We start from the raw sequence: 21,841 nt of genomic DNA, 5'->3' as shown, positions 1-21,841 counted from the left end.
TGGGAAGGTGAAGACAGAATCTTGATAGCAGCACAAGAAAGTAACTTATTGTATAAAAAGGATGCTCAATAAGATTATCAGTGTAGTCAGAGGGATAGCATATCTAAATTACTAAAATTAGAAAAAAAAACCTGTCAACTGAGAATACTATATCAAGCAAAACTTTCCTCCAAAGGATGGAGATATTAAGACATTTCCAGCTAACTGAAACTGAGGGAGGGAGTTCATTATCACTAGACCAGCTTTATATGAAGTGCTAAATGGAGTCCTTTAAGTTAAAACAAAAGGATGTAAGTAACACAAAAATTTCTTCAGTAAAAGTTAAAAATGGACAAATATAAAAATCTGTATTATTGTCTGGAGATGCAGCTCAGTAGTGAAGCACTTGCCTAGCATGTGTGAGGTCCTGGGTTTGATCCCCAATATGGCAAACAAAACAAAACAAGAAAACTGTATTTATTGTATTTTGGGCTGGTTTTGCCTATAAGATTTAAAAAAGACAAGAAAAAAAGAAATAATTATAAATCTGTTATAAAGAGTACACAATATAAGGACATAATTTATAATGTCAATAATCCAAAATGGGCAAGATGGAGCTATAAAGGAGTAGACAAATCTTGTATGCAACTGAAATTAAGCTGGTATCAGTTTAAAATAGGCTGTTATAACTTTAGAATATTATATGCACTGTCCTTGGAAACCACAAAGAAAATATCTATAGAGTATTTACAATAGGAAATGAGAAGGGAAACAAAACATGTCACTAAAAAAAAATCAATTAAATACAAAGAAAGATAGTAAAGGAGGAAATGAGAGAAAAAAAAACTATAGCCAGGCATGGTGGTGCACACCTGTAGTCCCACCTACTCCGAAGGCTCAGGCAGAAGAATCTTTTGCGCTCAGAAGTTTGAGGCAGCCTGAGCAACACATGAGACTCATGTTTAAAAAATAAAATGAAACAAACAAAAACCCCATAAAAATACAAAAAAATTTTAAAATATGAGCATCCTAAGTCTTTACCTATCAGTTATTACTTTCAGTATAGATAGATTAAATCTTTCAATAAAAAAATATGGATTGGCAGAATGAAGTAAAAACAGGAACCAACTATATTTGTCTATAAGGAACTTACTTTAGATTTAACGACACACATAAGTTGAAAGAGAAAGGATGGGGGAAAAACACTCCATGCAAATGGTAAGCAAAAGAGAGCAGAAATAGCTGAACACATTGAGTATCCTTTATCCAAAATGTGTGGGACTGAAAATATTTCAAATTTTGGAAATCTGCATGTACATGGATTTTGGGGTTGCAACCCAAGCCTGAACACAAATTCATTTATGTTTCATATATGCCTTATACACATTGGTCAAAGGTAATTTTATATAATATTTTTAGAGTTCCCAGTTTTGACTGGGAACTATCATATAAGGTCAGGTATGAAACGTTCTACTTCTGGTGACATGGTGACATTCAAAAAGATTCCAATTTGGGAGTATTTCACATTTTGAATTTGTGGATTAGGAATGTTAATCTGTACTAATATCAGACAAAACAGACTGTTGTAAACTATTATGCTGTAAACATCACAAAAGACAAAGGACATTATATAAATGTCAATTCAGTGAGTATCGTAAATTTAAATGCACCAAACATCAGAGCTTCCATATGTATGAAGCCAGCTGTCAAAACTGAAGAGAGAAAGCACTCAATAAGAACACTTCAATATCTTACTGTCAATAATGGGGAAAACAACCAGACATGATCAATAAAAAAACAGAAGACCTGAACAACAAAAAGCCAATTGGACCTAATGAACATATATAGAATGCTCCACTAAACAACAGAATACTTGTTTTTCTCAAGTGTAATGGAACATTCTTCAGGATACACTGTATGTGAGGTCACAAAATAAGTCTTAATACATTTACAGACTGAAATTGTACCAACTATCTTTTCTGACCACAATGGAATGAAACTGAAAATCAACAGCAGAAGAAAAACTCAAAAATCCTCAAATTTGTGGAAATTAATAAAATACTACTTTTAGGGATAGAGATACAGTTAGTGGTAGAACACTTGCCCAGCATGTGTGAGGTCCTGTGTTCAATACTCAGAACCGAAACAAAACAAAACACCCTGTCAAATAACCAATAATATGAAGAAACCATAAGGGAAAACAAAATATAGAGACAAATGAAAATACAATATATCAAAACTCATGGGATGCAGTGAAAGTAGTATTAAGAGGGAAGTTCATAACTGTAAATGCTCACAGTATAAAATAGAGATTTAATATCAACAATCTAATTTTACACCTCAAGGAAACAGAGAACAAAGAGAATAGAAACGCATGCCTATAATTCCAGCTACACAGGAGGCTGAGGCAGAAGGATCTTGAGTTTGATGTTTCAAAATAAAAAATAAAAAAGAGCTGGTGATGTAGCTCAGTGGTAACGTATGTCTGAGTTCAATTCTCAGCACCATTTACACCATCTCCCTGCAAAGTCAGTAAAAGAAGAAAACAATAAAGATTAGAGCAGAAACACAAAATAATGATAATAAAACCAGGAGTTGGTTCTTTGAAAAGATCAACAAAATGATAAATGTTAGCTAGACTAAATGTGGGTGGTGTGAGGTGGGGTGGGGTGGAAGGGAGAGAGAGAAACAACTCAAATAATGAAAATCAGAAAGGAAAGAAAGGACATTATAACCAATGACACAAAAATAAAATAGACTGCATCAGAAGGCACATGCTTAGCTGAGTGGCCCATTAGGTTCAATCCCCAGTATAAAAAACAAAAACAAAAGGAACACGTGTAAGAATGCTATTATTTTGTATGTATGGTGCTGGGGTTCAAAATCTGGGCCTTATGCTTGCTAGGCAAGTGTTCCACCGCTGAATTAAATCCTCAGCCCCAAGAGAACATTATTAATAATTGTATGCTAATAATTGGATAAATTAGATGAAAGGGATACACACTACCCACCAAGACTGAATCATGAAGAAATAAAAAAATCTGAAATGACTTCTAATTAGCAAGTAAACTGAATCAGTAATCAAAACCTCCCCACCAAGAAAAGCCTAGGACCAGATGATTCCTCTAGTGTATTCTACAAAACACTTAAAGAACTAACATCCATCTTCCACATACTCTTCTGAAAACCTCAAGAGGTCAGAACACTTCCTAATTCATTCTATGAAGCCAAGATAACCCTGACTCCAAAGTCAGACAGAAAAACTATATGCCAATGACCCTTGTGAACACTGACAAAAAAAAAAATCTTAATAAAACACTAGCAAACAGAATTCAACAGTACATTAAAAGAACTATACACCATGATCCAAATGGGATTTATTCCTAGATTGCAAAAATGGTCATCACAAAGCCCAAGCACCTAAGTGCTCCAACCTACTGTTTCCTGTCTTCCTCTGGTGCACATTGAATCAGAAGATGAAAGAAGTCTGGACTTTTGGAGCATTTGAGGGGTATTGGCAGCTCAAATGGCAAAGAGTATGTAGAGCTCATTGCAAAGAGTATATAGAACAATATATAAAGAGTTCTTACAAATCAATAAGAAAAAAGAATGATAAAATTACTTCAATTGCTAGTTCAAAGAAAAGGAAATATTAAGTGGCTCTTAAACATAAAATAATGCTCTCCTAATAAAACCTCAGGGATGCTGAATTGTATTGTTGGTTGGAAGTCCATCCTCCTTCCCAAACTCTATTTTCTCAAGGAACAGTTCCACTTGGGATCACCAAATTCTCACTATAAAAGTGTTCACAAAGAGCTGGGTACATTAGTGCACACTTATAATCCCAGCAACTCAGAAGGCTAAGGCAGGAGGATCCCAAGTTCAAGGTTAACCTCAATAACTAAGCGAGGCCCTAAGCAACTTAATTAGACCCTGTCTCAAAATAAAAAGCACTGGAAATGTGGCTCAGTGGTAAAGGACCTCTAGGTTAAATCCTTAGTACCAAAAAATAAGATTTACAAGGAAACTCAAGAAAGCATTGGGCTCATGCTCACCTTCTCTACCCCCAAAATCTAGATGATAAAACAACCAGAGGATAAAAAATTTTTTTAAAAAAGAATAAATTCGGAATCATGCTGCAGTGAGAGGAATGTGGCAGATATTGAGAGTTGGCTATGTCCATAGCTATAACAAGAGGTAATGTAGACCTCTTCTACATAATATTTTTTTAGCATATAAATTAATTTTATAAGGAATTAAAAACATACTGTTTTCAACAGTCAACAAAAAGTGATTTTATTTTATTTTTTTAGTTGTCAATGAGCCTTAATTTAATTTATTTATATGTGGTGCTAAGAATCAAACCCAATGCCTTATATATGTTAGGCAAGCGCTCTACAACTGAGCCACAACCCCAGCCCCCAAAAGTGATTTTAAAGTGGCTTTATGGGAACAGACATTTGCTTGATTCAATTCTGTAAATAGGAACCACAGAAGAAATAAATTCTACATCAACATTAAATGCAGAAAATATAGATATGCTACAAAATCTCCTTCAATAAAGTGTGCATTTGTAACTTGAAAAATATTAACCACACTTGATATTAAAATATATTTTTTGAATAAATTATATACAATATTATGCAAGCAGTAGTTTTTTTTTTTTTTTTTTTTTTTTGGTATCAGGGATTGAACTCAGGGGCACTCAATTACTGAACCACATCTCCAGCCCAATTTTATATTTTATTTAATGACAGTGTCTCACAGAGTTGCTTAACATCTCACGTTTGCTGAGGCTGGTTTTGAACTTGCAATCCTCCTGCCTCAGCCTCCCAAGCTGCTGGGATTATAAGCATGTGACACTGCACTTGGCAGTAGTGTATTTTTTTTATTTGTTCTTTTTACATATGCATGATAGGGAATGTATTTTGGCATATTATACATACATGGAGAGCATTAATCACCAGATTACACAAAGAACACAAAAAACTTTAGCACCAAAAAACCCAAACAACCCAATCAATAAATGGGGTAATCAGAAGAAATATGAATGGTCAAAAAATGTATGAAAACATGTCCAACATCTCTAGCAATTAGAGAAGTGCAAATTAAAACTGCACTGAGAATCCATCTCACTCCAATCAGAATAGCAATTATAAAGAATACAAGGGGGGCTGGGGATGTGGCTCAAGTGGTAGTGCACCCGCCTGGCACGGGTGGGGCGCTAGGTTTGATCCTCAGCACCACATAAAAATAAAATAAAGATGTTGTGTCCTCCAAAAACTAAAAAATAAATATTAAAAAAATTCTCTCTTAAAAAAGAAAAAGAATACAAGTAACAATAAATGTTGGTGAGCATGTGGGGAGAAAGGTACTCTCATACAATGCTGGTGGGACTGCAAATTGGTATAACAACTCTGAAAAGCAGTATGGAGGTTCCTTAAAAAACTTTGAATGGAACCACCATTTGATCCAGTTATTACACTCCTGGGTCTATACTCAAAAGACTTAAAATCAGCAACCTAGATGTCCTTCAACAGATAAATGGATAAAGAAAATGTGATATATATATACACACTGGAATATTACTCAGCTATAAAGAGAGAAATTATGACATTTGTTGGTAAATGGATGGAACTGGAGAATATCATGCTAAGTGAAATAAACCAGTCCCCCCCAAACAAAGGTAGAATGTTCTCTCTTATATGTGGATACTAACCCACAACAAGAGGTAGGGAAGGGAAGAATAAAAGTCTATTGGATTAGACAAAAGGGAATAAAGGGAAGGGAGTGGGGAGGGGAATGGGAAAGAATAGTAGAATTAATTGGACATGGGGCTGGGATTGTGGCTCAGCCGTAGAGTGCTTGCCTAGCATGGGCGCGACCCGGGTTGGATTCTCAGCACCACATAAAAATAAAGGCATTGTGTTGTGTCCATCTACAAAAAAGATATTCATTCTCATTCTCTCTCTCTCAAAAAAAAAAAAAAAAAAAAGAATTAATTGGACATAACTTTCCTAGCCTTTATTTGAATATATACAATCAGGGTAACTCCATATCATGTACAACCACAAGAATAGGATCCTAATTAGAATAAATTACATAATCTTTTTTATACAGGCAGAAAAGCATTTACTTTCTGAGCTTGTCTTGAAATAGGAGAGCCTAAGTGATTTAATGATTGCCCATGAGGACAATCTAGTTTCTGGGAGATATTTTTGTTTTCCTGATGAAATGAGTGGATATTGTTGGTACTGACATCCTCCTATTCTCCTTCCTTGAATTCAGACATGAGAGCTACTTTGTGACCATGAAGAAAAGGTTAGAATAATAATTTGTTTTGGAGGGGAGAAAAAGTCTATTTCAGTGACTGTTATCTACCTAGAGCTGAAAGCATCTGCCTCTGTCACAAGTCACAGGGGACGACATGCAGCCAGTGATTTTAGGAAGTTTATAGATTGCAGAAAGCAGGTGACACTATATTGATGGGTGACTCTGGGAGGTGAAGGTCAAAGGTTCTCCTGGACAAAGTCTCAGGAAGTTATATTGCTTATAGCTGGCAAGTAAATTCTACCAGACTTGAAGGCCTTGGGAAACTAAAGCCAGGACTGGGGCTTAAGAAAAGGGATCCTTGTTATCCACACCTCCTGTGTGCTGTTACCCCAAAGTCATGCTCCCTAGTGCAAATTGGAAGCAAACCACTTCTGTGACAACTATTGCCTACTTCTGAGTTATGGGCAGCTCAGAAGACCTTGATCCTGAGCGAGTTCAAGCATTCTGTGGTAGTGGCAAATAAAAGTGGTTTGTGGAAGAAAATAACATCACCTTAGGCTCAAACTCTTTCTACAAATAGTTTTTAAAATACCACATCCAGCAGTCAAAAATAACTAAGAATATATAGGAATGAGAAACAGAAGAAACATTTATAGGCAACAGAAATATCCATTAGGGCTCCTAATACTAAAACTATCAGACATAAAAACTTTGAACTAAGTTTACTATGCTCAAGTAAATAAAAAGACTAAATTAAGAATTCAGCAGCAAATTGGAAATCTTAAAAATGAGAAGGCAGATTTTTTAAAAAAGAATATCATCGGGGCTGGGGATGTGGCTCAAGTGGTAGCGCGCTCGCCTGGCATGCGTGCGGCCCCAGGTTTGATCCTCAGCACCACATACAAACAAAGATGTTGTGTCCACTGAGAACTAAAAAATAAAAAAAATAAAATAAAAAAAAGAACATCATCTCTCTCAGATATTGGAAAAATGAAAGAGGATATAATCAAAGAAGAGAACTAAAGGATGTCACAAGTCTATCCAGAGAATGAATAAAAGACAAAGATGTGGAGCTCTGGAATCTTCAAAACACCAACCTAGGATCTCAAAAGTACTTATAAAGCAATGCAACAACTCAGGATGCTGAAAGTCTATGGAAGAATATGTTCAATGATCTAAAGGGAATTGATTCTGAATCCAGCATTACCCAACTGAAAATACTGTAATAAAACTAAAAAATAGAATAAAAAACAGAGGAGGCCACTGTACATGCCAAAACCTTTAATGTCTTATGAGGAATGACCTTCCAAACTTTCTCACCTTCGCTTCTTTCATTCTTTTATTGCCACTCAGCTCAACTGTTTCTTTTCTTTTTCTATCTTTTATTACTGGGGATTGAATCCAGAGATACTTTTCTACTGAGCTATAACCCTTTCTGTCTTTATGTTGAAACAGGGTCTCACTAAGTTGTTAGGGCCTTGCTAAGCTGTTGAGGCTGATCTCAAACTTGGATTCTTGTTGTCTCAGCCTCCTGAATCACTGAGATTGTAGCTACTAAGCACCACTATACCTGGCTCTTTTTATATTCTAAGTTCTCCCACCCTGGACCCTTTGCACTTACTTGCTTTTTCCTCTGGGGGAATGTTCTTCCCCTGAAATATATGCATGGTTTCATTCCTCCTCTTTTCTGGTCTCTACTCAGTCAAGGTGTTTTTGGTCACACAACATGAAATAACATCCCACCAACACTACATATACCCCCTGCCTTCTTTACTTTTTTCCATAGAATCCAACACACCCAAAATATTATATATTTTCTGTTTTTATGTTTATTTTTGTCTGTTTCTCTCCACAAGAATTTAGATCCATGAAGTTGGGGACTCAGTTTACTGAGTTGCCCCATGCCTAGAATATGCCTGGCCAGATTGGATACTCCATCAGTAATTTGCTGAATGACTGAATAAAGCTGTGAGCTACCTCTTAGATCTATACTTTCTCCCATCTCTTGCCAATTTGCTCCTTTCCTGATTCACTCAGTAACACTAGCATCTATCTTTGCCAGTCGAAAAATTTGGAGGCAACATGTTCATAATTCTCTCTCCTTCCACATTCATTCAATGACCAAATCTTGGTGGTTCTGATTGCTAAATACATAATGAATCTGTTTCCTTGCTCACTCCATAGCCACTACATTGATCCAAGTCACCTTCATCTATTTCTGGTACTGGTGTAAAAGACACAATGACTATTTTTCTATACCAACTCTGGTAGTCCTAGAATATTCCAGTTCCTCAAGAAGTCTCTGTCATCTATCTCCTGCATGTTTCTCCTATCTTACCTCTCTTATTGCCCACTAAAATGTGGCTTAAAAATGTGCCAAGCCCTCTTTGCCTTCACTATTATCTCCATCAGAAAATGTTCTCCCAGATCTCTGCAGCTGGCGCCCTCTCATTCTTGGGTTTCATCTGAAATGTCTTCTTCCAAGCTATTCCCTGCTAATCATTCCTGGCCACTCCTATCTCATTACTCTGCTTATTTTGTTCTTCACACTAATCCACAGTATCAAAGTACCTTCGTTCACTGGACTGTGAGGCTCACAAGGGAATGGAGGTAAGTATCTTTCCTTTTTAGTACCAAACCCAGAGCATTCTACATGCAGCTTTCCTCAGCATGAATGTGAACAGAGCTCTCCAGGCTCCTGATGCCCAGAGCCCAACTTCTGCCTGGTTGTGGAGTGCCAGCATGTTAGCCTCTCATTGATGCCAGGGCCCAGGGTAGGGTGCTAGAGAAGTGTCACAGGGAGGAACTTCAAACATTTTATCTTATTTTTAAAACCTTCACCTTCATGTTTCAAGAGAATTCTTGAGGCAAGAATTAAAGAAGCACCTACCACTACTGTTGACTCCCACTGGCTTCCAGTGGAGCAGTGAACCGGACCCAGTAAGTCCTTGCATATTTCTCGAAGACGGTATTCAAACCCTAATTATAGAAAAATAGAACAACAAAAACAAAAACAAACAAACAAAAAACAGAAATAGGAACACATTATAAAAAGAAATAAAAATTTGAAAATATGCTAAATTGCTGTGTATATCACAACAACAGAATGAACACTTATTTTATTGCCTACTATGGGCAAATGCTTGTGTTTCTCAGTTTAGGGCATCGAGGGCCACAATCACAGATTTACATTCATTCACCTGTATCCCTAACTATGTATACAGAACCTTCTCTGTGTGCTGGGCCCACAGGAAAACCAGACATGGCCAGTTTTGTGATGATGAACTCCCCACAGTGGTGGAAAATATGGGAAACTGTGGAAGGAAGGGTGTGGGCTGGTGGAATCTGTTTGAGAGAAGACATATCAGCAGCTGCTGTGAGAGGAGATGAGAAGGAAGCAGACTGTGAGGGCCCAACTGCAGAGTGGTGACTGAGAGTCAGAATTACTGCTGTAGTGGGTGCAACTGCCAGAAAGGCTATGGAAGCAGAGTCTGAGGACTTAGGCAGCATTTGGGGGCATGCCTAGGAAACAGATGGAATCAAAGGGTACAGAAAAGGAGGAATGAACCCTGAGGAATTTGGAAAGTGAATGAGGTCTCCTTCTAACACATGATTCCTGCTCTTCTACTTGAGAAAACAAGGGACAGAAATGAGGGAAGGGGTCCTGGTATATTATCTAGGGAAAAACAGATGTATAGAAGATGGAGAAATAAATATAAACAGTAGAAGTGACCCTACAAACAGGTGGTAAAGCTTAGAGGAAGAAGTCTTTATGTGGAACTCAGAGTGAGTACTGCTAAATACCTAGGATAAGGTAAACCAAAGAAGAAGGCAAGGAGTGGGGGTTTTGGAAAAGATGGGGCATGAGGTTCAAGATGTAACTTGAGTACCCTAGGTATCAGAACTAAGGAAGGTGAGTATTTAGGAGAGCTGGTACATACCAGCCAGCCACATGGACTGAGTGGGAAGAGTAAACATCAAACTTATCACTGGAGTTGCTGGGGAAGGAGTTAGGGATCAGTAATGTTTGTTGTCATTACAAGTGTATATAAACACACACTCTTATATTTACAAAGTAGGAGGAAAACATATAAATTCTGAGAGTATATTTGCAGGTGTTTTGTACATTTTTTTGTACTTAATATTTTTCTTTAAATCATAATCAAAATGGGAAAGTGATGACAAGAACAAAGCAAAAGAGCCAAGGAAAAGATATGGAAGAAGTTCTGGAAGGGGCTGGGACACAGGGAGAGCTTTGGGAGGGCCAGTCCTATGCCACAATCCTTGGAGGCTATGCTTGAGGGAAGAAGAATTGGTAAGTCAGGACCAGATGCTTGCTCAATGAGAGATGAAAGTCTGTTAGAGGTTACTTTGAAGATAGTACAGCCTCTCTTCCAGCACACTTTGCTTTCTGTAGGGTATACCACCAAGAGGTCATAGGTGCTCTGATAGCCTTAGCAGGATCAGGCTGGAGGACCGTGGCTAGAGGGTCATTTGGAATTGCTGGGCAGCAGATAGGCTGTCCAGAGCAGGAGGGACTCAGAGAAGGAAAAGAAATGCTGCCAGAAGATGCCTTTGCCTTGAGTGACAGGCCTTGGTGGCAGACAGGAGCCAGAACATCTAGTCTGGTCCTATAAGGCAGGTCTTTCCATGCATGTTTCCATCCTCCTTCCCCACTGCCAACCTCCCTGTCTTGTTCCTCTGAAGAACATCCTCAAGCCTACTCTACTCAGGGCCTGGAGCTCATGACAGGGCTGAATGCCTACGAGCTGCCCTGATTATAGCTCAGGCTGGGAGGTGGGAGTTGTGGTCCCGCTTGCTGTCAGGGAGGCCAGAGCCTTTGGGGACAACCATGGGGGACCTATAAGGAATGCAAAGGAGTTCAGAGAGCTCTAGGCCACTACATCTCTTCTTTGATTCCCAAGGACTAAGCTAGGCCTTAGAAAATAGAGGAGCAAATGGAGAAGGCCACTTGGATCACAGGACCTCACCTTCATTCACGAGGTACCGTGCATAAAGAAGGAGCCAGTGGCGGTACTCATGGCTGGACTGTAGGGTGAGTGCCGCTGCAACCTGGTTCTCTAGGTAGGCCAGCGTGGTCTCCTGCTGTACCACATGAGGCACGGAGAAAAGCCGGGTAGCTTGCCTTCCAGAGCTGTAGAGACCAACAAAGCAGGCAATATGAAGCAGAGGGCAATGTTCAGGAATGCTCCCACATGCTCTAGGGTACCGGGACAGAGCTTGCAGGGGTGGTAGGCATCTGGTTGTAGAAGTCCTCCCATCTATCAACCAGTTTATTGGCAGGTGCCAGAGACTTTTGTTGACCTGCCCATCATCACATCCCAGTTTTGGGCTTCTTAGTACTCCAAGAATATTCTACAGTGCACCTACCATCTAGGTCTCTGGGATGATAGACCAGTGGTCGATTCCCCACCCACCCTCCCAAAATCCTGCCCCATATAGGTATTTATGACATTTAGCATCCTCAGACTATAATCTGGACCCCTGAAGTGACAGGGCCTATATTCCAGCCAACCATGAAATATTACTTGTTATGGATCCACAACCTTAGAGACCCCCCCACTCCTTCCACCCCCGATTTCTGTGTTGAGCAGCAACTGGGGTACAAAGACAGACAAACAGAGACTAGGCCTGGTTTCCTCCCAGGGCAGCCCTGTTGATAGTGGCCAAAGTTCTCAGCTCACATACTTGGAGGTGCGGCCCTGGATTATGGCTAACGGTCCTGAGCACAGCATGGCATCCTGGGATGGCAGGCTGCTCCTAAAGTCCGCACATTGGGCTAGTGAGTCTTGCTTGTCAGAAACCAGGTTCCTGAAGAATCAAAGACAGGATCAAAGGTCAGAAAAATCAGGAGGCCTACCAGAGGAGGCTGTCAAAAAAGCCACAGAGGCTGGGGTTGTGGCTCAGTGGTAGAGTGCTCGCTTAGCACATTTGAGGCCCTGGGTTCAATCCTATAGCACCACATAAAAATAAATAAAATAAAGGTATTGTGTCCAACTACAATTAAAAAATAAATATTAAAAAAAAAAGCCAGAAAGAAGTAAGCCCCTCTGGGCACAGTGGCGCACCCTCGTAATCCCAGTGGCTTGGGAGGCTGAGACAGGAGGATCTCAAATTCAAAGCCAGCCTCAGCAAAAAGCGAGGCACTAAACAACTCAGTGTAGATTCTGTCTCTAAATAAACTGCAAAAAACAGGGCTGGGGATGTGGCTCAGTAGTCAAGTTCCCCTGAGTTCAATCCCCAGTACCACCTCCCAACCCCCCAAAAAGAACTAAGCCCCATCCACCACACTGGCAGCACACAAACAGAGGCTGACAGTTACTGCACTTCAGTACAAGAAGCCCATTAACTGGCAGGTTTCCTAGTTAAGAGCCTAATAAATTATATTTTCAAGGAAAGGTTACTGATAGGGTTCTCACTATGAATATTTTAGCTTCAGTCTCACTTCCTGATGACTAAGGTGTTACTGTGTGTGAAGTATGTTTTGGATGCCTGGCTTACACAAGGCTGTGGCCTACCCAGGGCCTGTGTGGCCTGGGTCTGTTACAACTCCAGGGAAAGCCAGTCTCTAGCATTTCTATGCCTCTCCAGCATCCCCAGGAAGGCAGTTCTTCTACCTCCTTAGGACTATTCTGTTAAGAAAACATTCTCCAGATACTTTTTTTGAGATGGGATCTTGCTCTGTTGCCTACATTAGACTTGAACTTGGGATCCTCTTGCCTTAGCCTTCAGAGTAGCTGGCACTATGGGCATGCATTATTGTAATCAGCTTTCCACACATTTTAAAAACAGCTAGTTGTCTTTATAAATGTGTACAAAATACAAGGATGACCATAAAAAGTCGACATGTCTTTTTTTAATAATCAGCTCATTTCCATTATTATGGTAATCACACATACTCACAAGCTTTTTGCAATTTGAGAGGGTAGGCGACAGAGTTTTTTTGTTTTTTAACTGAATAATAAAGTACTTGGCAAGTTTTAACAGAAAATGGGCTAGAAGATAGCAAACATAAAAAAGGGGCTCTAAATTCAAAACTGAACAAAGGAAAAAAAATCATCCATATGGGTGAGTTTGTTTCCACCATTACTAATTACTGAGGGGCTACTTTGCTCCTACTAAGTTCACAACATTGACTAACATTGGCAAGGCTACTATGAAGCCAACTCTCCTATGCTGGTGCTGGTTAAAGAGGCCAGTCTGAAAAATATCTGTCAAGAATCATAAAAATTTCCAAATACCTATTCTAATAAAACAGGCTCAAGGGATGGGGATATAGCTCAGTGTTAGGGCTAATCTAGCATGAATGAGGCCCTGGGTTAAATTTTCAATATTGCAAAGAAACAAACAGATTAAACACACACACACACACACACACACACACACACACACACACACACACACACACCCCACACACACACACACACATATCCCAAAAACCAGCCCCAGAAAATAATGCAGCAGGCCATTCTCCTGTGTACAGGCTCTGAGGGCAGAGGCCATAGGCCAGCAGCAGCCCACAGTGATGGTAGAGTATATACTAGCTGCCATTCAGAGTTCAGAGCCTGACTCCCAAGACCTGAAGCCTTTGCTCAGCTGTCCAGTATAGACAATCCCATGAAGCAGGGGCAGGGTGGGGATGGAGTTTCTTACCACGTAGAGAGTGACGGATTAAAGCAGTACGCTTTCCCATCAGATAGGTTCATCACTGGGATTCCATGCTGCGTCAGCAAGATCTGTGACACTGTCATATCACTTCCTGGGGGACACCACAGGAATAAGTTCTGGTGTGTTCTGATCAGCAAGTGTTTGCATCTAAGGAGAAATCTGAACCCTGGCTCCCATGATCCCAGCAATAAGGTCTTTAATGATGACTTGGAAAAGAGGGAAGGCTACTTATAGTGCTCTGTGTGAGCCATTTTCACTAATATTCAACAAGATCTTTCTTATCTCTCAGGGACCCATTGAATCTTTTGCCCAGAAAACCTGTCTCCTTGCTATGTAAGTGTATCCTGTCTCATTTGGGCTGGATCCTGAGCCTGGCTTTCTATCTAGGCTGAAGTGGCCCATGTGCATCAGATCTAGGTCTCAGTCCCCAAGGGAGGAGGGGTCCGCAGGGGTTACCTGCCAAGATGGAGTGTAGAGACTCTTCTTTCACCACAACCACCTGCCTGTGAACATCCCTAAGAGGGAGACAGGGAACAACTTACTCTCCACCTGAGATAAACACATCAAAGTGTGTCTCAGCCACTCAGGTACCCTGGTCCCTACAAACAAACCCACAGCCCTCCATCCAGAGGTCCCAGGCAGCTGTCTCCAATGCCCACACCCATTCTAGGAGAAGCCAGCTACAGAAGTCATATCAGGAGTGTGGCCACCTTTGCCATCTGGATCCCACTGCTGATGAATCCACCTAAGGACCCTGGCACATGCCATTAGGCAGTGTAATTTGTCATGCAGTTTGTTCCTGTAAGGATGTCAGCAGAGCAGGTTGGCTGACTTATTTCCCTTTGCATTGCCTCCTTAATCCTTAAGCCACAGGGGCAGCCAACACAAGCAGTGTTGCTGACTTCTCAGGGCCTCCTCCTGAGCCCAACGTCTGCCTTTTCTGCTGTGTTCCCTACCCCTGCAGTGAGGTGGGAAATGCATAGCACTGTCTTGCATGAAAACCACCCCACCCTGTGCCTGCCTCTCACCAGACAGACAGTGTAGCTGCAGCAGTGAGCGCCATGACATAGGAACCTGTGCAGTGCAAAGTAGAGATCGGGGACGGCAGGAGGATGGGAGGGAGGAGGCGGCGACCACAGGTGGAGAACACCGACAGCGTCCTCTTTTCACAGGCGACACACACCACATCACTGTGAAGGCAGAGGAGGGGCAGATGTCACAGGGACCAGGTGCTGCAGCAAAGGCAACAACCAGGTTGATGCAGAGCATTCCCTCTGCCTGCTTCTGACATAGCATTCTGCTGAGTAAATGAAGCCAGAGAGGGAGGCCAGAAGAAGTTGTACAAGGACTAGGTTGGGGTGGGAACAGCAAGGCAGAGCCTACCTGAGATTTCCTGAGAGACTTCTGTTCTACTCCTGCCCATATGGCTATTCATACTTTTCTAAGCTAACAAGGAGTGCAAGGGCTTTGGAGTACCACAGCCGTACATGATGGTCACCAGGAAGCATGCCTCACTCATCAGATGAGGAGGCCACAGAAAGTCCATGTGACAGTCTCCTGGGTATCAATACCAGAGAAGTCCAAACAAGGTCTCTGCTGAGGCAGGCTGGGAGAGTATGGGGAACTGATACAAGTCACCACAAGTGATGCCAGCAGTGTACTCAGAGGGCTGTTATGGTTGAGCTTGGAGAGGCGTGTCACTCTGAGCAAGAAATGCTTCAGAGAAGATGTTTCCATTCCACAAACTGTCCAATGCCTCCCTTGAGTGATTATTAGACTCCTTAGGTAAGCCCAGCACAAGCAGGCTTCTGCCATTTTAGCAAGGGACCGCTGAGGCTCAGTCATAGGTGCAAGAGGCTAGAACTCAGACTCCAAGAAGCAGGGGCAGGTATGTAGCCAGCAAGGCCCTGACCATAGCAGACCATCCTAAGTCCCCTCCAGGACTTTTATCCTGCTGAGCCAGGGCCTATGGTCTACAGTGCCTGTTGTCCCTGTAGGCCGAGAGTAAGAAGGTTGGCTAAGAAAAGAGCTCTGCCAACTTATTCCTAATGTGACATGTTACTGGTCTCTGAAAAGGGAGAAGCAAGTTGAGGATCTTTTGTTTACAAAATGTCTACTTTGAAAGTATGAATCTTGAGAAAACTTCCAGTAGGACCTGGAAGCAGGGAGTTCTCTGTGTTGCTGTGACTGAATTTTATCTGCTCATTTTGATGGTCAGGGCCTTCCTTGAGCCTTGTAAAGGAAGGAGAAATCTGAATCCTGGCTCAGGAAGCTGTTGCTCTAGGCTGTAGCACTAGGGAGCAGGTCTGTAGTCTGGGCCTGAGTAGGTGGGATTATATAGGAGAAGAAGCCCTCGGTTACCTAGCAGGACCCAATAGCTGCTGTGTTGCTATGGGGATGATTGTGCTAATATCCTTGGCCTTCAATTGAGACAGGCCTTCAACTGAGGCATGCCATCTGCCTTGGGATCAGGGGTGGAGAGTGGAAGCTCTTGTAGCACCCAAAAAATAGGTAGCTGGGATTAGGAGCTCTATGTGCTTTTCCTGAAAGATAATTTCAGTGAGAAACACAATGGTGGGGCTCTTCTAGGTTTAGCACTATAAAAATCACTCAGGGCCTATGGGAGTCCTGACCTAAGACATAAGGCCAGTGTTTGCAGACCTGTGTGAAAGCATTTACATATGACCTTATAATAGAAAACTAAGGATCTAATTGAAATGACTGCATCTGAGTGAAAGTCCTTGTAAGGGTTTCTACCTAACTAGGGCCCTATGCCTGGCAGACATCTGAGTCAGTCCTCTTTTCAAATGGAGCACAGGAAAGACAGAGCTCATACTCAGTGCCAGGAGCCCATGGGAAGACACTGTGTAATTAATCATTGAATTAAGATCTCTCCCCAAAGTGAAGAATCTGGGGAGGACAGGGTTGGGGACTTAGGAGGTAGTCATAAAAATCCTGTCCTAACTTATATGAAAATCTGGGTCTAGGGAAGGAAACTACTGAGGTCGGCGAGAGCCAGGCAGACTTCAGCCTGGAACTTGAGACTTTTGAGAATCTAGCCAGACAAAGAAATAAGACACCAGATTCAGGGCCTGGCCTGGGTGGTTCTCAAGACTCAGGTTCCCCATCTATAACATTGGAATAATCATAATGATTTCATTGATGAGGTAGGGACTGATAGGAGAAATGCCCATGATTGGCCTGGACTAAGGCCCAATGTGAGCCTCAGTGGAAGCAGTCCTCCCTCAGACAGGCTAAATTCCAGGACAGTAAAAGTGCCACCCAACATAGCTCATGATGTCTACTCTACATGACAAGACAGGTTCCTGCCTGCCCTTACCAGCTGCCGGCAGCAGTGAGGATCCGGCTAGTGAGCACTGTCTCCCACTCCTTTCCTTCCCGGTTGCACTTCAGTCGGCTCAGTTTTACACCCCCCACGGTCGTCACTTCATTTTCCACCTCAATGTACATGGAGGGGTCAGAGCTCACCTAGATGGAAGAAAGCAAACACACATCTTTTCAGGTGAAAGCATGCTTATTCAGACAGTGTTCACAAGACAAGTGAGATGTTCAGGGGCTCTGCAGCCCTGGGCTGTGAAATAGGGGGAAGACACAGACAGGTACTCTAGTTGATTGGCCAACAAAAGAGGGTAACATTTGGTGGGGAGCTGTGCGGGAAACAGGACAGGGCAAGAGGGCCACCATGTCATCTCACAGGGGGATGACTTCCCAAGAACATGCTGAGAGTAAGAACTGCAGCCAACCAGGGACAGAGCTGGGAGTGAGACTTGGATTTCTAGCCTCCTTCTTGAAAGATCTTCAAAAACTGCAGTATTTAGTAAGAAGAAAGCCATTGTTGTACTGGGAGAAAAGTCTAGAAAACTTCAATATTCTCTCTGGCAATGAGTCTCTGTTCATTCTGAGACTATGCTGGTGAGAAAGTCCCCAGCATAGCATGCATGAGAAGTGCCTACTTCAGTGCCTAGCACTAAATGAGCTCAACTTTGTATGTCTGGAGAGCTAACCAACCAAGGCAGAACAGCTTATAAGTTTGTACTGTGTAGTCATACTAGCAGGTATAGCTGGAGCAGATGAAGGGCTCCACTAGGAGCCATATCCCCTTTATAGACACCTAGAAAGCAAGCATAGCCTCAAGTGGCACTCAAAAGTGAAGATATTCAGAGATGGTTTAGTTTGGAAGGGAAGTTTTGAGTTGCTAACTGCTAGAGAAGCTTCCTGTTTCTATGCACATCAGCAGTAAAAACTGGATGGGTCCTACACTTATCCTTTGGCTCCGCCTGTTTCATTCCTCTGTATTATGGCCCACAAAGACCTATGGCTGGGAAGGGCTGATGTCTGCCCTTCATTGCCCTATGAAGTCTAACCTGGGCCTGGAGTAGTGTGCAGTCAATGGGATATGACCCATAGATAGGGTCCAAGAATGTTGCCTGAGGACTTGAGGGTGTGTAGAGAGGTCACTATGGGCAAAGCTGCCAAGGAGGGAGAAGCCTGGACACTGTTGCTGGGTTTGAGGGATTATCTGTTCTACAAATGTGTTTGAATAAGCTCATGGTTATAAGCTTCTCTAAGAGCTCTATCAGCTCTGAGGATGACCCTGTTCCAAGCATCAAGAAGCAGACAGGGGGGCTGGGGATGTAGCTCAAGCGGTAGCACGCTTGCCTGGCATGCGCGGGGTGCTGGGTTCGATCCTCAGCACCACATAAAAATAACATAAAGATGTTGTGTCCACCAAAAACTAAAAAATAAATATTAAAAATTATCTCTCTCTCTCAGTCTTAAAAAAAAAAAAAAAAAAAAAAAGAAGCAGACAGGCCAATGGAACTGTCAGGAGACTGACCCAACAGTTTCATGGACACCAAGACTGAGGCTGCCAGGACGAAGGGTGGAGATGCAGGAGGCCTCCAGGAAACGAGACACCCAAGACAAGTCTTAAAGGGGCTGGTAATCCAGAAGGAGTGATAGTAAGGGCAACTGAGCATTTGGGACTTAAAGGTAAACCATGGAGAAAGAGGCCTAAAGGTGGGAAGGAGAAGAAGCTATTAACATTCTTGCCAAGATTGGTAAGTACTCTGATTAACTATGACTTCCTCCAGAAGGGAATGGAGAGCTACTGCAAACCAGTCCCCAAGGCACTGAAAAGACAGAGTTTATACTAGGAAGATAAATGTATGTACATGCCTTCAAGGGAGTCATTGGAGTGTCCTAGCACTTACCTGGAGGGTGAATGCTCTCTGGGGGCCTGGTATTGGCAGCTTCAGTGCAAGTGCTGGTGCAGTCAGACACATGGCCTCCTTCTCTGCAGTAAGGGTGGCTGGAGACTAGAAGAGCAGAAACATCCTTGAGCCCCACCCCAACACTACAGGGGAAACATTAGGTAAAAGTAAGTCACCCAAAAGTGAGGCTGGGCATTTGTACTTACTGTGAGGGAGAAAGCAAAAGAGAATGCTACAAGTATTCTCACCTCACAGATAAGGGAGCTGACACCAGGAAACTTGCTAAAGGGTTCTGGCTGGACTGAAAGAGGGGTGAGGAAGTGTGGCCTCCGCACTCCATAATACATTCCCTGATGTCTGTATCTAAGCCAAATGGTTCCCAAAGCATCCCATACTGACAAGGTGCACAATGGCAAGAAGGGCCTCCCAGTGCAGAGTCCAGGAAGGTGAGTGGGAGCAGGCAGGATGAATCTCAGGCCTCACCTGGACAGACAGAGACATAGGCAGGAGACGGGAGTCCTTCCGAGGACGCCCCTTTTTCTTCTTTTCCACTGTCTCTACCTCAAGCTCAAGTTTTCGCTTGGATAATGAGGATGGCTTAGCCAAGGGGACCTTTTCATCACTGTCACTGCTGCTCTCTAGGAGATCCCGGGGCCTCAGCTCTTTCACAAGGTTCTGTTCTTTCAACCTGCACAAACAGACACCATGACTTTCTCTACACAACTATTAATTTTGTAATGTTTAAAAATCCATTTTAATCCCCAAATATTGATTGAAAAATTGAAAAGTTATTACTCTTTGTAGATCCATCAGAAAATGGAGGTCAAAAGAAAAACCGACACCCTGAAAACTGAAGATGAATAAAGACAAAAAATGCAGCTAGGGCTGGGGATGTGGCTTAAGTGGTAGCACGCTCGCCTGGCATGCGTGTGGCCCAGGTTCAATCCTAAGCACCACATACAAACAAAGATGTTATGTCCTCCGAGAACTAAAAAATAAATATTAAAAAATTCTCTCTCTCTTAAAAAAAAAAAAAATCCTATAAAAAAAAAAAAAAAAAAACGCAGCTGACCTCGATTAGAAGCCAAAGTGGGTACTGGCAGACATACTTTCAAAGTTAACAGTCATGTTGCTAGAGGCTGAGCGTGGATAAGATTGAGAGATGAAACTCCTGGTTAAGAGGGTACCCAAGTGTTCCTTATTTTTACTTTCAAGTACCCTTCCAGGTTGTCAGTGTGAAGATTCAGAATGAAGATAATAATTCCCTATGTTCTTTTAGGGTTTGGAGAAGGAAGGTAGACGTTTTGAAACATGACCAGACCATACTCTATAGCCAATTCTGCCCTCCAGTGAAACTACCTTGCCAGAGCTTTATCTCACCTGGAGGAAGGGCAGGCAATTAACCAATCCAAGCCCCTTCTAGCTTCTGCCCTATTCCACCACTATAGGCTAAGAAACTCTTTTGAAAGAATATAGTTAGGACCAGGGATTCATACTAGAGCCCAGGGATTCTGATCCAACAACAACGTAAAAGGGAAAGTTAAGCATGAGATTACAGAATGTTTCTACTTCCTAATACCTCATCATCACATCAGCAAGGCTTCAGTGTAATAATAGTAAATTACAACTGAAAGAGCTGCAAGACACTGACACCAACCCTCCCCCACTTTTTTTTTTTTTAAATGTGATACAGGGGATTGAACTCAGTGGTGGTGTACCACTAATCCCCAACACTTTTTACTTTTTATCTTAAGATAGGGTCTTGCCAGGCTGGGAACTGACCATCTTCCTGCTCAATCCCGTGAGTGGCTGGGATTATATGCATGTGTAATTTGGGTGTGGTGACACCCAATTCATAGACTGTATTTAAAGAGTTTCTAGGGAAACCTAAAGACTACAGACAAAAGGTCACTGGAAGAAACTGAAGCTTCTGACCTACAGTTATAAGAAAGAGAAAACAGCCTAACTCCTAGCCAGATAAACAAAACCTCATGAATGCCTGTATACCTCTTTTCCACTTATCCAATACAATATGCCTAGCTTTACAAGGTATGATAAAAGGCAAAATGAAATAAACCACAACCAAAAAAAAAACCCAAAAGCAAAAGTAAAAAACAAAATAAGAAACAAAAATATACACAATGCTGAGACACAAGAAACAAAAACATACATAGTGTAGAGACAAAGCAGATATCAGAGTTAGGTACAGCAGAAATTTTGGAATTATCATACCAAGATTTTAAATAACTGATAAATAAGCTAAGGGCTCCAATGGAAAAAGTTGAAGAGATGGGAAGTCTCAGAGTTTAATAATAATAATGATAATAATAAAAGCTGAGAATATGAAGAACAAGAATAGCAAAGAGCTTCTCCAAATCAATTAAAGATACCAAAGCATTGATACACAAAGCTCAGAGAACACTTACAAGATAAATACCAAATATCTATACCTAGGCATAACATACTCAAACTATAGAAAACCACAGAAAATTTAGAAGACAGGAGGAAAAAAACCCTCTTTATAAGACAAAAGGATAAACTACATTATATTTTTCCATTCAAGAGAAACCCACTAAGCCACATGCAGTGATGAACATCTGTAGCCCCAGCTACTCAGAGGCTAAGGTAGATGGATCACTTAAGCTCAGAAGTTGGGACTAGCCTGG

The 21,841-nt window shown here is 41.8% G+C and overlaps 1 protein-coding gene across 9 annotated transcripts in view; it reads right to left on the bottom strand.

Moving 5' to 3' along the window:
- The window catches only part of Hira (histone cell cycle regulator), a 97,971-nt gene that overhangs the window by 4,974 nt on the left and 71,156 nt on the right, over positions 1-21,841 (bottom strand). For 4 of the 9 annotated variants that reach the window (XM_021732692.3, XM_040291037.2, XM_040291039.1 and 1 more), the window contains 8 exons: positions 19,659-19,863; positions 19,176-19,280; positions 17,282-17,430; positions 14,970-15,131; positions 14,398-14,456; positions 13,927-14,032; positions 11,962-12,084; positions 11,244-11,407 (listed from right to left, as the gene is read on the bottom strand). In XM_021732692.3, the coding sequence (XP_021588367.1) occupies positions 11,244-11,407; positions 11,962-12,084; positions 13,927-14,032; positions 14,398-14,456; positions 14,970-15,131; positions 17,282-17,430; positions 19,176-19,280; positions 19,659-19,863 (1,073 nt within the window). Of the gene's footprint in view, positions 1-9,142; positions 9,232-11,243; positions 11,408-11,961; positions 12,085-13,926; positions 14,033-14,397; positions 14,457-14,969; positions 15,132-17,281; positions 17,431-19,175; positions 19,281-19,658; positions 19,864-21,841 lie in introns of all 9 variants that reach the window. The other 5 variants (XM_005334527.2, XM_040291041.2, XM_040291040.2 and 2 more) reach the window with 3 other exon arrangements.

The sequence above is a fragment of the Ictidomys tridecemlineatus genome, chromosome 2, assembly GCF_052094955.1.
Source record: "Ictidomys tridecemlineatus isolate mIctTri1 chromosome 2, mIctTri1.hap1, whole genome shotgun sequence".
Classification (NCBI taxonomy): domain Eukaryota; kingdom Metazoa; phylum Chordata; class Mammalia; order Rodentia; family Sciuridae; genus Ictidomys; species Ictidomys tridecemlineatus.
Note: the sequence above shows the minus strand (reverse complement) of the source record. Positions and strands in the feature narration are given on the sequence as shown.